The 20581-nt window shown below is 35.1% G+C and overlaps 1 protein-coding gene across 1 annotated transcript; it reads right to left on the bottom strand.

The window, feature by feature from the left end:
• Positions 1-2835: 2835 nt before the first annotated feature.
• Positions 2836-17089, bottom strand: LOC119237512 (NKG2-A/NKG2-B type II integral membrane protein-like; the record flags this gene model as incomplete). The annotated part of the gene is made up of 6 exons (XM_037501523.1): positions 16903-17089; positions 16420-16515; positions 15852-15929; positions 4673-4729; positions 4015-4166; positions 2836-2936 (listed from the first exon to the last, which is right to left on the bottom strand). Coding segments are annotated over exons 1-6 (671 nt in total), but the record flags the coding sequence as incomplete, so codon positions are not given.
• Positions 17090-20581: the final 3492 nt, after the last annotated feature.

The raw sequence follows: 20581 nt of genomic DNA, 5'->3' as shown, positions 1-20581 counted from the left end.
TTATTCAAAAATCAAGTGCTTTTTTTATTGCTAGCATTTTATCATTTCTGTGTATTTATGTATTTTTTTATTGTAGTAAGTTTATGTGAACTGTTTATAGGGAAACTGTTGCAGGAAATCTTGGCTAATATTGACACATATAGATTATTGTATTTTTTTCTAAAGATTTATTTATTTATACAAGAGCTGGGTACAGGGCAGAGGCATAGGAAGGTGAGAGGATTCACCGGAGACAGAACGGGGAACAGAACAGGCAGACTGATGAAATACACTGCTGAGGGGAGGAGAGAGTGAGCCAGGAGAGGTCTGCCATGCCATGTGGGTATCTCCCTGGCCAACTGGTAATTGAACCTGTGCTGCAGAGGCTGCAGACAGCTTCAAAGCACTGAGTTCAACCAGCTGGGCCAACAGGGAAGCCTGACACCTATAGTTTAGAATAAAAGTGAGGAAGAAAAGGAAAATATAAACCTTAGATATTAAGGTCATTAAATTAGTATATGATAGCCAATTCAGAGTATGTGAGGAACAAAAGTTAATTTTTTCCATGTTGTCTTACAGTCACACACACACACACATACACACACACACACAGAGACACAACAATGGCAGTCTATAAGGGAGAGGCCTCATAAAATGAAGAGCAAAATGGCATATTAAATGTGAATATCTTACCTTATGCACAAGATTACATTAATGAATTACAAATAAATACAACTTTCAGGTTAGTACTTTTAGAAACTAAGATTGGACATGCACAAATGTGTCCATCCTGTGTTCTCTTTGGAGCTGCCTGCCTTAGAATCACACACATTCTTCTACAGTGATTTTAAAAACATATTGACTGATATAGAAATTTTAGAAAGTCACCATCTTCCATCCAAAAGAGGTACTGAAATAAATACTGTTAATTCTCAAGTCCAGAATAAGAACCCATTATGTTCCACATCTTAGGAATATGAGTAGAAAGTTAAACACAAAGAAAGCTGCCATTTTGGCCATTTATGACTGACTTCTCTGTGACTCTTTGTATTCTAAAACCATCCATTTTTGGCATCCTCTTAACATCATTCTTTATAATTATATAGTTGAGTTGAGGAACACGTGATCTGACTGAACCTCCCTGTACAAGACATCACACCATGCCCACCAAGAGTACCCACGCTCCTCAACCATAGTTCATTGAGTTCCCCCTGCCCCCCTGAAATTCCCACCACCAAGTCACCCGTGAACCTCACCATAGACCCTTGTGCTTTTCCCACCCATTTTGATCCTACTCCCTTCTCTGCCCCTGCAGAATGTCTCTGGTTTATAGTTGCTTGTTGATTTTGATTTTCACCTTACACAATAACTTTTTTTTTTCTCCTGATCCCTCATTTGGATCTTCTACATTCCTCCTATAAGTGAAACAGACCGTAATTTTTCATTTTCTTTCTGCTTTATTTCATTGAGCATGATCCCTTCCAGCTCCATTCATGCTGCTGCAAATGGCATGAGTTTATTTTTTTGATTGCTGAGTAATAATATCCCATTGTGTATATATACCACATCTTCTTGATCCAGTCATGCATTTTTCTCCAAATTATTTTAAAGATTAAATGTTCTCAAATATCATCACAGGAATTTTTCAAAGCAGCTTTATTGAGATAAATTTTTCAAAGCATAAAATTCAGCCATTTAAAGTGAATAAATTTAAGATATTTAGCATATTCAGAGTTTACAAACATCAGTACTCTTAGCTCTGAAAAAAAGTTCCATCATTTCAAAAAGAAACAGAGAAAAAATCTGTGGCCAGTTCCTCATCCCACCTCCTCCCAGTCCCTGGCAACCCCCATTCTATTTTCTGTATGAAAGTGTATTTGCCATTATGTATAAATAGTCTCACACAACAAATGATCTTCATGAAGGTTGAACGCCGCACATGAAATGTTGAACAAAAAATGTCAGGCACAAAAGTTATGTTATTTGTATATTTCCTGAACATAGTGCATTTCAAATATTATGCTGAGAAAAAGACATTAGATAAAAAAAAATCAATTCTTGAAATGGAAAGTTACACAAATAAAACCAAACTTAGTTTGTTTTATTTTATTATTATTATTATTTTTAAGATTTATTTATTTACTTATACAAACACTGGGTACAGTCAGAAGTGCGGGAGGGTGAGTGAATTCACCAGAGCCAGAGCAGGGAGCAGAGCAGGCAGAAGAACCGAAGTACACTGCTGAGGGGAGCAGCAGGTGGCAGGAGAGGTCTGTGCGCCATGTGGGACTCTCCTCCGGTGGCCGGGGAGCAGCCAGGGCTGCGGGCAGCTTCGCAACCCAGCGCTCAACTGCTGTGCCACCGGGGAGGCCCCTGTTTGTTTTAATTTAAAGCTTATGCTTGCAATAATACATATATGGATCTTAACAATTACCTGCATAATATTTAGATTGTAGCATAACACAGTGATTGTTAGCAGATAATGATTCCCTTATCTTGTAAAAAAGAAAAAATGCATAATTCTGTTGTTATATAATGTTGGGGCAAACCAAGAAACCATGGCATTTCTTTTGATTGCAATACAAACATATTGTGAAAATGGATGAAGACGATTTTCATAGAATATTTGTAAGAGTTATCAGTTAGACAAACTGAGCTGTCCTTTCTTCAATATTTATGAAGATTCCACTCACATTCAACACCATTCTTCATGTCTATTATTTAAATCAAATACACTAATATCATTCTTCTTATATTCCTTTTCATACCTTTCTTCTCGAAGTTCATAAGGGTGGGGTAAATGAGAAACAATGGCATTTTTAAATTGTATTATCATATTATTTAAATAAAACTTACTCTAGGTGTGAAGTTGACCCATTTACAAATGTCCATGGCTGATCGCTGTCGTTACGGTAGACTCCAATCCATGATGAAACTGACATGGAGTTCATAAATTTCTATTCAAACATAAAGAATTTTCACTTACATAAGAATGATGAAAGGCTTCATTTTAATTAAAAACATAAATAATGTGTTCTTTCACAAGATCCTACTTTTTCAGAATGAAGGGCAGATTCCAATCTCATACCACATACACGTAGTGTGCTGAAAACTATTGTGCATAGTGCCACAAACTCTTACGAGAACATCATCATTCTATAACCTGTGCTCCTAAAGTTTTATACTTAGTAACTTCACTCTTCTTGTCATGTGAACAAGGACAATTCTGACCTATGCTTGAGGACTGTAGCACCAACCTGCAACAGGAGGAGGCTCAGGCCAGCCTTTCCCCATAACTAAGGAGACCCTATCACTAAGGATACTGAACCCTAGAATTTCTTTATCTCTCAGCAGGTGACACACACACCTCATCCCTGACACAGAAAACAAACTGGGTTTAACATGTTATATCATAAAACTCTGCAGTGAAAATTGGCAAACAGCAGATAAATGCAACATACAGATGAATTACCGACAAATTATAGGGGAGTGATGAGACAGGAACTAAGTATATACCGTGTGATTGCATTTCAGTTCATAAACAAGAAAAGAGAGCTATGAAATTAAAAGTCAAGTCAGTGGTTAATAACCAGCAGTAGGAGTGAGGAGAGAGAGACATTATGCCTGGGGTGCTCTGGGGACTGGGACTTCTATTCAGGAGCTGCTCTGCAGGCACAATTTTCATTCACTTGGTGATTAATCTGCCCAATCACAATATGCTTGCCTTTCTTGATGTGTATTAAACTGCAATATTTATTTAATATATACACCCACATATCTATAATATATATACATACACATATATAAAATATATATATTAGAAATATTGTTCTATAAGAAGGTCAAGATCAGGATTTTTCAAGTGTACATTAATGGGTCAAAGATTTTTTGTAAAATCCACAATGTCAGACAATGGAACATTATACAAACTTAAAAATAAACTACAAATTTGGACAAAAATATGCATGAAATTTATAAATATAAATTTGACAGGAATAAGTCTTCAATAAAGTGGTTGGACACTGAAAGTCTTACCATTTCTTCCTCAGTGTCTATGTAGAGCAGCTGAGACTTGTTACTCTGACAGACCTTCACGCTCTCCTTCCAGGTTTTTTGTTCAGCACTAAAGTAATGGCAGTTGTTGGAGTACGTAAACCACTCCTTTGGACAAGGGCCACAATGACATGCTGAAGAGAGATTATGAATTATTCCCTAGAATTATTTGTGTTTAATAAAATAAGGCATATCATATGCATGTTGAGATAAACAATCATGTGCATAACATAGGCGCACACCTCACAGCCGGTACATACAACACACACTCACAGATAAAGGGGAAGCTTTTCATGCTATAATTTATGTACCCATATGAACCAAACTCACACAAAAAATATCCATGTAAATGTCCTGACATAGTAAATAAAGTCATTTTTTAATAGTAAAATTGTTTATACATATAATAGCAGCAGGATATGAGCCAATTGGCCACATGTGCGTGGGGGTTCTAAGTAAATTTTCTTCCTGTTGTTGGATATGATGAACCCATCCTATTATCATCATTCATGAACATTTATTATTTGACTTTATATTGTATGTTCTAAGAGAAAATTTGTTACAATTATTACAAGTCTAACATATATATATATATGTATATATAAACTACTAAAATCAGAATTTGGAAATCTTTGTGTACCTTTCTGGCTGTTTGTTACTGTGGAGGAATCACTCCTCTCTGGATCTTCAGTAGTAGCTAGAAAAAATAATATAATCCTTATAAAAATGAATAGCGTTCTCAATAAATACTAATCAGTATACTATTTCTAAGTTAGAAATGTTGTATGTTGGTATGGTTATAGAAATACTCTATAATACAGTACTTTCTCTGAAAATTAATAAAAGAATAAGTCTTTGGGGGAAAATACTGCAAAAATTTAGAGTCAATTTTCACCATCTCCTACAGTGTTACCAATTATCAAAAATAAATTCATAGTTCTCAATTGGGTCTCTCAGTTTCCTAAAGCATGTCATTGAATCATGATATATGAATCTATAAAATAACCTTCATAATCATTCTGCGTATTTACACTTTGACAAATTCAGAACAACAATTCAACACTTAATTAAAACCATACATTAAAAATGAATGTTCTCCTTAATGTCTGAACATTTTTATAGCACTAGTAACCATCGAGTGTAAACTATGTCACTAATAATTTTTCAGAATTATCTTACCAGGAATAAGGAATATGTTTTTTACTACAGTGGACACCAAGACCAGGCAGATGATCCCCAGGACCTCAGCAGCAATCTGCCCTGGAGGTAATGGCGTGTCTCCAGGGAGAGAAATGGAAGCACAGGTTAAAAATGGAGACAAATGTTGACAGTTTACAGATGCTAGAACCCGCCTGCACAAGGAGTCAAGTATGGAAGGTTGGATCCCAAGCCCACATCTCCCATTGTAATCGTGTCGCCAGAATATTCTGTGTTTCAGGGCCTCCCCGGTGGCGTACCGGTTGAGCGCTGGGCTGCGAAGGTGCCAGAAGCCTCTGCAGCACCGGGTTCGATCCCGGCCACGGGGCGAGGGCGAGGGTCCCACATGGCGCACAGACCTCTCCTGCCGCCCGCTGCTCCCCTCAGCAGTGTACTTCGGTCCTTCTGCCTGCTTTGCTCCCTGCTCTGGCTCTGGTGAATTATCTCACCCTCCCGCGCTTCTGACTGTATCCCATGCTTGCATAAATAAATAAATAAATAAATAAATAAATAAATAAATAAATCTTAAAAAAAAATATTCTGCATTTCAGTAAACATAATGCTCTATGAGATGTAGTCAAAGACTCCAATTTCCAACAACTGGAATAAATTTGTCCTTACAATTCATATTAGAATGACATAGTCATATTTCAAGCTTAAACTCTCACATGGGAAAACTCTGTGAGCTTATCCCCTACTCTTTCCGCACACCAGCACCCCAATCACACAGCCCAGAGCAGTTACATGTGTGTCTATTAAATGTTTTATTTTTGCATGCGTAGTACTTGTCATTCCCTTGAAGGTCCTGAATAGTGTTTTGAAGATGTCATTCCACAGAGGTTATTTACTATTCTGTTGATGAAGTGGAGCTTTATGTGCCCTTACCTTTCATTTGCTGTCCTCTTGGGTGCAGATTCACCTCTGGGTAGCTCTCTGTTTGCTCATTCATCCTTGCAGCTGAGTAGTGTCAGGGACGGTGCTCTCCGATAGCTGCAGGCAAGTCTTAACTAAACGCTGTGCATGATGACCAGATCCCTAGTGTAGTCATGTGGGCGAGCATGTAGAGTAATAAACTCATACTGCAGCTGAGTGATGGACAAGTAAGACTAAAATTTCCTTAGACTTAAAAAATGTGTTGCATAATAAGAAATAATTTTAAAAATGCTATTTTATTTTTCACATCATTGTAATGTTTTGGGGGAATAGAAGAACAAATACTAATGGCGTAAAGTTCACAAATAATAACATCCACACTTATTAAAGTCATCATCCATAAAACATTTTGAAAATATCAGAATAATGTCTTAACATGCTGTATGAGAAAATGATGTGCTAATCTATACTATTTTTAATGTATTGATAATTATATGGACATTCTATAGTGTGCAATAGTTGTGTTAGAATATGTATTAATTTCCTGCTCTAAATTACCTTTATATTGTGAATAAAATTTATTATTAAAAGGAATTAGAGGTTAAAATAAAATATTTTCTCAAAATATTATAGAGTTTTAAGAAATCATTAAAATTTTGAGGAATAGTTACTATATAGAATATGTGACATTAACTTCTTGAAATCCTAAACAATATTGGCAAGGCAAAGATTTTGAAATGACATTTATTTTATACAAGAAGTTGATAAATGAGTGATTGGAAAAGAGAAAAAAGAAAAAAAAAATCATAAAAATCTTTCAGGGGGCAATGCTGTTGGCTCAAACTTCCAGAAGGATTTTAATTGTAATAAAACAGATAATGCAATTTAGTAATGGTATCAATGAGGTCCACAGAGAGTGAAATCTGAAATTAATTCTGGCTTTGAAACCTACAAAAGTTATGTAGAGTATACTAATTTTGTTTTGCTTACAAATCTAAAACTGGAATAAAAACATATAAGATATACATGTAAATCACTAATTTTTAACCTGCCCTTTCTAAGCTCAGTTATTTTATTTTGTGTTCTGACAAACTGACAAAGTTATTTCTGATTCATATCAGTTAGACCATATAGCACAGTTCCTTAGACAGGAATCTCTTTATCAGCGTTGTGTGTATTTTGGTTATGTTTAGTTCAATTTAATTAAAAAAAAAAGACTTTTGATATTTTATAAGTAAGTTAGAATTTTGTGGACTATTCATTCTCATTTGTATAAACAATTAAATTGGTTTTATTAAGATGAAGAAAGTATATGAGGAATTACATCTGACCTTCCTGATTAAATGAATTTATTTTAAGAATCTATGTTTAAAGGCTGCACTAAATAAATGATATATGCTATTTTATCTGTACTGATTGCAAATTCCAGAATAAACAGTTGCCTGTCACAATGCTTATGGGATTTCAGCCAGGACTGTATTGATTGAAAAAACAAATTATCGGGGCCTCCCCGTTGGCGCAGCGGTTGAGCGCTGGGTTGCGAAGCTGCCCGCAGCCTCTGCAGCACCCGCTCGATTCTCGGCTGCTCCCCGGCCACCGAAGGAGGGTCCCACATGGCCCGCAGACCTCTCCTGCCACCCGCTGCTCCCCTCAGCAGTGTACTTTGGTCCTTCTGCCTGCTCTGCTCCCCGCTATGGCTCTGGTGAATTCTCTCACCCTCCCGCGCTTCTGACTGTACCCAGTGCATGTATAAAACAAAACAAACGAACAAACAAATAAATAAATAAATAAAACATGCCTCTATTAAAAAAAAAAAAAAGAAAAAACAAATTATCCTTGAATATATGCACTTGAGGAAATCTGTACAGTAAATAACTTGCATATTTAAGATAACCTATAATATTTTTCATATTTATGCTAATTTTCCTATCCTGAATTATACAATAAAGATACCGATGTTCTCTATAATTTGATTGCACAGCAATGTTGTATCATATACAGCATTTGTGATCAATGAGATGAGCTTTTAGAGAGAGGGGAGAGTAGGAACACATACCTTCTCTAGTCCAAAGAGTGGCATATCCACTTGTGGGAGACCTGGTTACTCATGGAAACAAACAAACAAAATCTGTGGTTTACACTGTGTGATGGTGCAGAGTGAAACAACACTGGAAAAAAGTAGATTTCTTGTCAAAGTGTTTCTTAAAACTTGAACAGGAAATCCTAGCTATTGTGAAGGCAGTTTCTCATCACACACCTCCAGAGCAGAGGAGGCTGAACTTGTAATGTGTCATTTAGTTTGTCCATTGAAGGCCTCTAAGAAATTGTCTTCCTATTCTAAAAGATATAAGGGAGCAAAAAGTCTTAACCATACTTGGCTGTTAAATTGCTTCCATCTCAACCACGAACATGAAAACTTCAGTTAAGTGTCTAGGCGATATTTCACTGCTAGAGTCTTGCCATTACATATAATTTTCTTATAGTCTCATATGTCAATTCTATTTTAATGGAAACATTGTAAAACCATAATCCCCTAAGTAATATGTATTTACAGAGTAGTAAGTAATATGTATTTACAAGGAATGTACTTTCAAGGAATATGTGTTGTAAATATGACAAAAGTCCTACCCTAACTGTTCAGGGGAAAAAAAGTAGATTTTTTATAAAATATCACTTAACCATATATTGGAGGACAGAAAAAGTAAGTTTTTTTTTAACTATTTATTTATTCATGCATACAAGAACTGGGGGGGGGGGTAAGCCAGAGGTGTAGTAGATGCAGGAGGATGAGAAGATTCACACCAGAGACAGAGTGGGGAGCACAACAGGTAGACTGACTGAAATATGCTGTTGAGGGGTGCAGCGGGAGAGACAGGAGAGGTCTGCTGCACAACATGGGTAGCTCCCTGGAAGGCCGGGGATTGAAACATGCTCCAGAGGCTAAGGATATCTTCACAATTCTGTGCTTAACCCCTTGTGCCACCAAGGATCCTCAAAAAAAAAATAGGTTTTTAAATCACAAAGTCACACTAGCCATTATCAAAAGAAATGTAAAATATTCTAGTTTCAAAGAAAATTCTCTAACAGATTCAAATAAAATAGTAACCATAAAAATTAAATCCCTACATGATTTTGAATACAGTGATACGTCTATTTTATGAGTTAAAGAGATGATAATAATGTATGTTCACAACATATTAATCAGAAGGAAAATATGAAAGTAATATTCTATCTTTTGAATTCAAATGCCTTAAGTGCATATATCGCTCAAAATTGAAAGGGCATAAATCTGAGCATGCATCCAAGAAACTGAAAATGGCAAAGCAAAAAATAAGTAAAATGTGTCTAAAACAATAGAAGAAAAATAAATAGCCCAAACAAATGACAAAAACAAAATTGTTAAAGAGTATGAACAAAGCAAACATATTCTCCTTGTAAAAACTTAATAACAGCAGTTACACTATTGAAGAAAACAATTGAGAAACTAAGTCTCTAGTACCTAGATTATGTATGAGAAAACCATTATGGTTTTTGTTTTGCTTAAAAGATTGGCTAGAGGTGTGGGTCGTGAGAGGATTCACCAGAGACAGCGTCGGGAGCAGAACCAGCAGATCTACTGAAATACACACCGAGGGGTGGAGCAGGTGAGTCAGGAGAGGTCTGCTGTGCCAAGTGGGTTAGCTCCCTGGCCTGGAATAGAACTCCTGGTGTACCTCCTGCCCAATGCTTGACAGCACTGAGACTAACCCCTTTGACACCAAGGAAGTCCCCCCCATTACAATTTTAATAGGTACACCAGACAAAAAGCCAGTATTACAAATACATTTTAATGTCTATATGAAATAGAAAATTTGTAGAAAATGTAATCACCAAAATATTGTACAGCAAATAGTTCTACCTGAAGAAACTTCACATGAGATAGAGCTACTGAATTTTTTTTTCATTTATTTTTTATTTTTTTAATATTAAATTTTATTTTTATATTCCCCCATACAATTGCAAACGCCCCATTCTGACCCCAATCCTTCCCCCTCCCGCCCCCCACCCCCCAAAAAGTGTCTCTGGTTCATAGTTTTTTGTTGATTTTGATTTTCACTTTCTTATATTCATTTTCCTGGTCCCTTATTTAAGTTTTCTAGATTCCTGCTATGAGTGAGACCATCCGGTATTTTTCTTTTTCTTTTTGGCTTATTTCGCTGAGCAAAAAAACTAGCAACAACAAATGTTGGCGAGGATGTGGAGAAAAAGGAACTCTTGTGCACTGTTGGTGGGAGTGCAAACTGGTCCAACCACTATGGAGAGCTGTGTGGAGATTTCTGGACCTACTAAACATAGAGCTTCCATATGATCCAGCAATTCCACTCCTAGGTATTTACCCAAAGGACACAGAAACATCAATTCCAAAGAGCACCTGCACTCCTATGTTTATAGCAGCACTGTTTACAATAGCTAAGCTTTGGAAACAACCCAAATGCCCAAAAATAGATGACTGGATCAAGAAGATGTGGTACATATATACCATGGAATATTACTCAGCATTCAAAAAAGATAAACACATGCAATTTGCAGCAACATGGATGGCACTGGAAGGGATCATGCTCAGCGAAATAAGCCAAAAAGAAAAAGAGCTACTGAATTTTTACATAAAACTTCCCTAAAACAGGTTTACATGCTCAGATGAAATCATCAGTGAAATGACACTTACATACCACAGTGCTTTTACACAAAGGCCTCGAGTTAGTAGAAAAACAAGAATCCTTTTCACAGTAGCCTTGGTACATACATGTCAAACATGTAGCTGTAAATTAAAATGTAGTATAATTTTGTTTTGTGAATAAGAAAGAAAAATGATGATCTAAATAAAATATATACATGGTAAAAAAAAAACACACAGAATGATTGCTATAGTTTTATTTCAAAAATGCAAGATGATCTTATATTTCAAAGAAATAAAGGTAATATATTTCATAAACATTTTATAAACATATTACATTCCCATTCATTCAAAATGAATAGAAACATAACATCAAACTTAAAAAACTTTACAAAAAAAGAATGTGATGGAATTACATTAATTTGAGAGTGGTGATGACAAAGCTACAATAAACTTCATATCTAAGAATAAATATTGAAATGTATCTCCCTAAAATGGGAATACACAGAGATCAATCATGGTAACTTCTATTCAGTATTGGATGTAAAATTCTGATCTGTAAAAAGCCACTTAAAAAAAAAGGAATTGTACTTGGAAAGAAGAAACAAAGTGTGATTATTTACAATGAAGTACTTATTTACATCAAAATTAATGATTTTTATATACATGTACTAGATTCCTATTTTAGATTTATAGAAAAATACATAAAGAGAGAAAACACATTGCATATAAATCAATGAGCCAACTTCACTTGTATTGCTTTTTACAGCACTAAAGATTGCTAACAGACGTTCTAGACATTTTAAAATAAGATGCCATTACAAAAGCATAACATCATTTCCCTATGACATCTGTAAAAAATACAAAGCATAATAACAAAAAAATGAAATTTAAGGAAGCATTAAGGTTGATGTAGACTGAAAGAATAAATATGGTAAAGATGACTAAGCTCCAAATTACTTTAAAGATTAAATGTTTTCAAACATCACAGAATTCTTAAAAAAAAACTTTATTGAGATATAATTTATAAAGCATAAAATTCAACCCTTCAAAATGTATAAATCAAAGATATTTAGCATATTCAGAGTTTGCAAATGCCACTACTCAGCACTGAAAAATGTTCATTACTTCATAAAGAAACAGGGAACCCATATGTGGTCAGTTCCTCATCCCATCTACCCTCAGTCCCTGGCAACCCCCAGTCCAGTTTCTGTATCTAAGAGTTTGCCATAAAATATAAATGGACTCACACAAAATATGATCATTTGAAGGTACGAAGCCACAAATGAAATGCTGAACAAAAAATGTAATGCTATCTGTACTTTTTTTTGTGTACTGTATATTTGAACAATTATTTTTTAAAAAAAGTCATAAAAACAAAATCAATTTTAAGATTCATTTCTTGAAATAGAATGTTATCCAGGAAAGGCACATATTAGATAACACTAGCTGCAATAAATATTGGCAAGGATGTGGTGAAACATGAAGTCACCTACGTGCTGGTGGGAGCGCAAACTGGTTAACAACCAGAGTCCAGCTCCACTGAACAGGGTTGAGAGAGGAATCTGATTGAATGAAGGAAAAAACAAAGAAATGACAGGCACAAATAGAGTTTAAGAGAAGCAGGACCCAGGGACCCAAGGCCTCTCATTTGTGCTCAAGTGTCCTGAGTGTCTGGTGCAATTCGTTTTTATTGGTACAAGCAGCCCCCCTCCACCCTCAGGTGAGTTACTAGACAATGAAGGATTCTCTTATCATTTGGCCTTGTCTGGCACACATTCACCACCCAGGTTCTGTACCATCAGGTGATTCTGTTTCTTTTTCTAATCTAGTTTGTCCCCCAGACATAGCTTCGTAGACAAGAAAAAACTTCCTGATCTGTACATGAGCCTGTCTTCCCACCACGCTGATCAGTTTGTTGGCCATGACCAGTTTTCTAGCCACGACCTTGATGTTTTCCTTGTCTCAGCACTGCATGCCTTAGGGGTCTCCAATAGTTAACAGATATGGAAAGCTGTATGGAGTTTCCTCAGACTACTAAAAATGGAGCTGCCATATAACCCAGCAATTCTAATCCTAGGGATCTACCCAAAAGACACAAAAACATAAATTCAAAAGAATACCTCCACCCTTATGTTTATTGCAGTACTATTTATAATAGGTAAGAAATGGAAACAAACCCAAATGCCCAAAAACAGATGACTGGATCAAGAAGATGTGGCATATAGACACAATGGAATATTATTCAACAATCAAAAAAGATAAACGAATGCCACTCACAGCAACGTGGATAGAGCTAGAAGGGATTATGCTCAGTGAAGTAAGTCAGAAGGAAAAAGAAAAATATCGGATGGTTTCACTATATAGAAATATAGGAGAACCAAGTAAGACATCAGGGGAAAGAAATCACAACAATAATAATAAAAAAAAAAACACAGCACAACAAAACAAAAATAAACTGAAAACTATAAATCAGAGACATTCTGCAGGGGAGGGAGAGAGAGAGGAATAAAAAAGAAGGTGGGAAGAACAGAAGGAACTATGGTGATGGTGCAAGGGTGAATTGATGGTAGAAATTCTATGGGGACTACACCTGAGAAAAGAAAGCAAACATTATAAAAAAGAACAATGATGTAAAATTCATATAAATAGATAAATTATTTTTAAAAAAGAAATTTACCCAAATAAATCCAAACTTAGTTTTTTTTTTTTAATATAAACTTATGCTTGCAATAATACATATTTGGAACTTCACAGTCCTCTGCATAATGTTCATTTTGTAGCATCACACAGTGAGAATTACCAGATGATGAGTCTCTTATTCTGAAATAAAGACAAATGTATAATTCTGTTGTTATATAACATTGGGATAAATCAAGAACAATAGCTTATTCTTTTGATTGCAATACAAGTATAATTTGAAAATAGATAAAGACAATTTTCATAGAATATTTGTAAGAGTTGGGAGTTAGACAAACTGAGCTGTCCTTTCTTTAATATTTTTTCAAGATTCCATTAACATTTAACAACATTCTTCATGTCTATAATTGAAATCAAATGCACTAATATGATTCTTCTTATGTTCCTTTTCATACCTTTCTTCTCTTAGGTAACATTATTTAAATAAACTTACTGTAGTTGGGAAGCTGACCCATTTAACAGCGTCCATGACCGATGACCGACGTTACGGTAGACTCCAATCCATGACAAAACTGATATGGAGTTCATAAATTTCTATTCAAACATAAAGAATTTTCACTTACATAGGAATGATGAAAGGATTCCTTTTTAAAAAAAAAAAAAACACAAGCAATATGTGATTTCCCATTATCCTACACTTTCAGAATGAAGTGACAGATTCCAACCTCACACCACATACACACAGTGTGCTAAAAACTATCGTGCATGATGCCACAAACTCTCACCAGCACATCATCATTACATAACAGGAGCTCCTAAACATTTATACTTAGGAACTTCACTCTTTTATGTGAACAAGGAAAATCTGAACCAGGCCGGCGGCCTGTCAGCACCAACCTACACCAGGAGGAGGCTCAGGGCAGCCATTCCCCACTGAGGTGAGGGGTTCTGTCCAGCAACCATAGGGCAGCCTGACAAGGGTGATGCCTCAGGACAGTGGCAACAGTCAGCAGCCAGGACTCACTTCACCTCCCACCACCAGGGACTCATGAGCAGGGCTGGGAGGGTGGCGTTGGGAAAACTAAGGGGACCCTCTGACTGAAAATAAAGAACCCAGAAAGTTTCTTTATCTCTGAGAACTGACATACCCCACACTTAACACATCAAAAAGAATGGATTTTAAAATGGTATATCATAAAAATCTGCAGTGAAAATTAGCAAACAGCACATAAATGCAATATGCAAATAAATTAATGAGGAATTATAGGGGAGTGACAGGACAGGAACAAAATTATATACTGTATGATTGCCTTTCAGTTCATAAGCAAGAAAAAGATCTCTGAAATTAAAAGTCAAGTCAGTGGCTAAATAACCAGACAGCAGGAGTGAAGAGAGAGAGACAGGGTGTCTCAGGTATGCTAGGGGCTGGGACTTCTACTTAGGATCTGCTCTGAAGATACAATTTCATTCCCTTGGTGATTAATCTGCGGGATCACAACATGCTCACCTTTCTTGATGTGTATTAAATAGTAATCTTTATTTTATACACACACACATATATATATATATACACACACATATAGAAAATATGGTTCTCTGTGAAAGCCAAGAACTGGGTTTTTCAAGTGTGCATTAATGGGTCAAAGAGTTTAATAAAATACCTCAAAGACAGACAAAGAAATGTTATACAAACTTTAAATAAACTACAAATTTTGAACAAAAATATGTATGGATTCTATAAATATAAAATTAACCAGAATAAGTCTTCATCAAAGTGGTTGGGACACTGAAATTCTTACCATTTCTTCTTCAGTGTCTATGTAGAGCAGCTGAGAGTTCATACACTGACAGGCCCTCACGCTCTCATTCCAGGTTTTTTTTTCAGCACTAAAGTAATAGCAGTTGTTGGAGTACGTAATCCACTCCTTTGGACAAGGCCAGCAATGGTATTCTGAAGGGAAATTATGAATTATTACCTAAAACTACTTGGATTAATAAAATGACATATCATATATATGCTGAGATTTGAACATACATGTCCATGACACATGCACACACCTCACAGCTAGTGCATACAACACACACTCAAGAGAAAAGGTAGCATCTCATGCTATAAATTATGTGTCCATATGATCCAAACTCACACAAATAATAGCCACTGTATATGCCCTGACAAAGAGCTAATAAAGTCATTTTTAATAATAACATTATTTATACATATAATAGCAGCAGGAGATGAGCCAATTGGCCACATGGGTGTTTAAGTGCTAAGTGAATTTTCTTCCTTTTGTTGGATATGATGAGCCCCTCATATTATCATTATTCATGAACATTTATTATTTGATTGTGTAATGTATGCTTTACCAAAATATTTGTTACCATTTTGACCCTTAGTATAACAAATATACATAATATAAATTGTGTTAACGTCAGAATTTTGGAAATCATTGTGTACCTTTCTGGCTATTAGTGATGTTTGGGCAATCATTCTGCTCTGAGGAGAAATCATTCTGCTCTGGCTTTTGAGTAGTAGCTAGAAAAAATAAGAGAATCCTTATAAAAATTAAAGTTCTCAGTAATTAAGATTCAATTTAATATTCCAAAAATTAAAAATGAATGTTGGTAGTGTTATAATCATAATAATAGAGTTATAATGATAACGTTGAGTTTCTGAAAAAAATAATAAAAGAATAAAGCTTTGGGGAAAATATCACAATAATTTAGAGTCAAATTTCAGCATCTCCTACATTATGTACTCACCAAATTTCAAAAAAAAATTCATAGTTTTCAATAGAGTCTTTCAGTCTCCGAAAGCATGACTTTGAATTGTGATACCTGGATCTACATAAAATAATCTCCAGAAATAATTCTGTATCCTTGTACTTTTGAGGAGAGATTAACCATTCAACATTCAATTAAACTGATATTAACATATGTTCTATTCCTTAATATTATGAAATATTTAAAAGAACTGACAACATTAAGTGAAAAGTTCTATTATAAAATTTCATAAATGTACCTACGGGAAATAATCCACACTGGCACAATAATGCCTATGAAGACAAGGCAGGTGAGTCCCAAGATCCCAGCAATGCACTTCTCTGGAGGTGCTGCTAAGCCTGCAGGGAGAGAAATGGAAATGCTGAGAAAGGACACAAGGAGACAGGTGTTCAGTTTGCACACAAGAAAATCTACATGCTAAGGGAGACACATACATATATTTGACCCTGAGACCTCTATCTCCCACTGGAATCTTTCCCCCAGAATATACCATTGTTGTGTTTAGTAAACAAAACACCCATGAACTATTGTTTTTCAACAATTACAAATAATAAAAATACCTGGCAAAAATAGCCATCAGATTCCCTACTAGACTATCATATTCCAATGCCAAATTCTCAGCCTCACAAATGAAAAACATGTCAGTTTATTCCCCATTCTTTGTGCACCTCTACCCCTCTGCATCTCCCAGAACAGTTGTGCTGTGTGTCTACTCAATGTTTTACCTCTGAGGTGACAGGACTTGCCATTCTTCTGAGGATCCCGAGCAGCATTGTGAAGACTTAATTCTGCATAGGTTACTCCCTGCTCCGTCACAGTAGTGGACCTTTTACTCTCTTTAGGTTTCACTTGTGGCCTTTTTGAGTCCTTTGCCAGCTTCAGCTCTGCATAGGTAACTCTTTGCTGGTTCATCTCTGCTGCTCTGTAAAGTCAGGAACTGCGCTCTGTGATAAATGCTTCTCAGTCTTTAAAAACGGTCATAGGACCAGATTCCCTGTGGGCGGAACGTAAGTTGAGTGATAGACTCATATTACAGTTGAACAACACACATATCTGGTCTGAAGTCCTAGAGCACTAAGGTAGTGTCACCAGAGGCAGATCCCATTACTCTATCATACAGAAAATGATGTAAACAAATATTACCTCAATGAGAAAATTTTAAAAATATGAACTCCTAGGAACTTTAAACCTATGTTTCATGAGAGAACAAATAGTTTTTCAAAGGCTATTCCATGCTGACACAATAGTATTGTTTGGAAAAATGAAAAACAAAAATTTAACCAAAAAGGAGAAGTTCATGACCGATATTATCTTTATTACCTTAAAGTCATATACCACAGCAGCATCTTAACATCACTTGTAAAACTGTATTGAAATCCGAATGGTGGCTTAGAAAAAAATGATGTTCCCATTTTTATGTCATTTTTAAAGCTAACAGTTAAAGATTGAAATGTTCTAATTTGGAGAAATAGCAGTGTTAGCATTTCCTACACTAATTATTTTTATTTAGACATTTATTGTTATTTATTAAAAGGGGATGAGGTGTTATTAAATTCTCTTGTTATTTTCTTTCAAAATATGTCTTTCATTATTGTGATATTCTGAGAAAGTTTTAAAATTTTAAAGAAATTTTTTAATGGCATGCTAAGCTTGTGCAAAACCTAAACAATAATAAAAACAAAACAACAAAAAGTAATATATTAAAATACATAAGTTTAAGTAATATAAGACATTTGTCATTGATTTAATAGCTAGATAAAAAACCCAATATGATGCATACATTATTGGTTCATTCATTATTGGACAACATTATGGTTAAAACTGCCAGAAAGATACTGTAACTCTCCCAGTTAATGAATGGTGCCTTAATTGTGCAAGTAATTGCAATAAATAAAAAACAATAATTTTAGTAATTCAGTCAATAGACTGTAATGAATGGGATGCAGAATTAATTCTGACTTTGATACTAAGTATCACATTTTAATTTTAACTCAATAAAAAAGAAAAAAGACAAAATAAAATAGTTATATAGTCTTTCAAATTAGTTTTAGTTTACTAATCTAATCTGGAACTAGGATTATCTAAAATATAATACATGTAAAACATCATACTCAACCTGACCTTTGTAAGCTGTCAATAATACATTCCTTATTTTCATTATTATTTTGATAGAACCACCATGTTTTTCCTGTTTCATAAATTTATAACCTGTAACCTAATTCATCAGACAGCAGTTTGTTTTATTAGCATGGTATTTTTTGTACAAAATTTGCTTATTTTTAAGCATTTTGTATACTTTTAAATTCAAAATAGCATTTTATGGAAACTATCTCATCTTGATTTCTATTAAAATTAAAATCTTTTATATTGGCTCTAAGTATGTAGATGAGGAATTACCTTTAACCTTCATGATGGAATGAATTCATTTTAAGAGTCTAATTTTAAACATTGAGCTAAATACAAAAATATATGGAATTATATCAGTATTGATTATGAATTCCAAAGTAAACTCTTCTTTGTTGTGATATGGTGAAATTTCAAGTTAAATTGCATTGATTTACAACTCTAATTATGCACGGATATTAGGAACTTGACAATTTCTCCACTGGAAAGAATTCAAATATTTTGATATTTGGATATTTTGATATTTGAAAATCCTCAAAATATTTTGTTTTCTTCTTCTCTTTTACCTGAATTACTCAAATAAAGACACCAAAGTTCTCTTTGATTTGACTGCATATGAATTGCATATCATTTGATTCACATCTAACCTTCATAAAATTCCACTAGAAGACATGGACCAGCAGAGGGAGAGGAGAAGAGCAACACATACCTTCTGTTGGCTTGGAAGTTGTACATCCTTGAGTGAAGGAGGAGACACCTCCACACTAATCTTCACAGGGACTGGCCCACAGAGCATCCTACCAGCAGTGCAAGAGGGTTCCCTCTTCTCCACCTCCTCACCAGCACTTGTTCTGATCTGTGATCACAAACAATATCTGTGATGTTTAGAACTGCCCTGTGCAGTTTCAGAGTGAAGCAAAAGTGGAAAAAGTAGATTTCTCATGAATGTGTTACAAGCAGTTTGAACAGGAAATTGTTGCACTTGGGCTATTTTGAAGACAGTTCACCTCATCACACACCTGCAGACTATAGGAGAGGCTGGGTTTATAGTTGTCATTTATTTTTCCATTTTCAAATGCCTCTGAAATATATCAGGGACAAAAGTGTTGAACACCCACGCTTGTAACTTGTTTCCATAGCAATCATAAATGCTGAAAACTTAGGCCTTCTTAAGATTATCTTAGATGCTAAATTCTATTATAAAGCAAGACTCATAAATCTTGACATTATATGCTTTCCCTTATGCTCCTATTATATCGTTTATAATACAATGGAAAATATAATATCATTATTCTATTACCAATAGGTAAATAGGTATTTAATGATGTTTGTCAATAAATATTCCAAAAAATCACTACATTTTCAAATTTTCTATAACTATAACAAAGATCAATACCTACATTTATTTTCTCAACCTCTCTTCTCTACTCTTAAACTTCCTGCATTCAATTTTATTCTTTATAAATAAGCTATTTAGATTTCCCCTGATTAAAAAAAACAATATTAAACCTTATTTTCTTCCAGTGACTGAGATATTACCACCATTCATTCATTCATTCTCCAATTATAATTGTGTTTCTCCCCATTCTGGGATACAGTTTTAATTATTTTTTTATTAATTAGTTTTTTTTTTATTTTTTTACATCATTGTTCATTTTAAAACGATATTTGCTTCCCCCCACCCCCTCAGGTATAGTCCCCATCGAGTTTCCTTCCCCAGTGCACCTGTGGACCATCACCTCAGTCCCCTGTGCTACTACTTCCTTCCCTCTGATACCTCACCCTCTTCCTCCCCTGCAGTATTTTTCTGATTTATAATTGTTTTTCCTTTGTTTTGTTTTGTTTTTTTTTAAGATTTATTTATTTATGGAAACAAGAGCTGGGGTACAACCAGAGATGCGGGGCATGAGAGGATTCACCAGAGACAGAGTAGGGAACAGAACAGGCAGATTGACTGAAATACACTGCTGAAGGGAACAGCAGGCGAGTCAGGAGAGGTCTGCTACACCATGGGGATTGCTCCCTGTTGGGGGATTGAACTCTTGCTGCAGAGGCTATGGATTGCTTCATAGTGTGGTGCTTAACCCTTGCACCACAGGGAGGCCCATGCTTTGTTGTGTTTTTTACTGTTATTATTATTTTTACACTGATGTCTTATTTGGTTCCCCAATATTCCTGCTATAAGTGAAACCATCCAAAATTTTCCTTTTTCCTTCTGGCTTATTTCACTGAGCATAATTCCTTCTAGCTCCATCCATATTGCTGCAACTGTCTTGATTT

This window comes from Talpa occidentalis, unplaced genomic scaffold, assembly GCF_014898055.3.
Source record: "Talpa occidentalis isolate TD23 unplaced genomic scaffold, MPIMG_talOcc4v2.1 talOcc4.983, whole genome shotgun sequence".
NCBI classification, from domain to species: Eukaryota; Metazoa; Chordata; class Mammalia; order Eulipotyphla; family Talpidae; genus Talpa; species Talpa occidentalis.
Note: the sequence above shows the minus strand (reverse complement) of the source record. Positions and strands in the feature narration are given on the sequence as shown.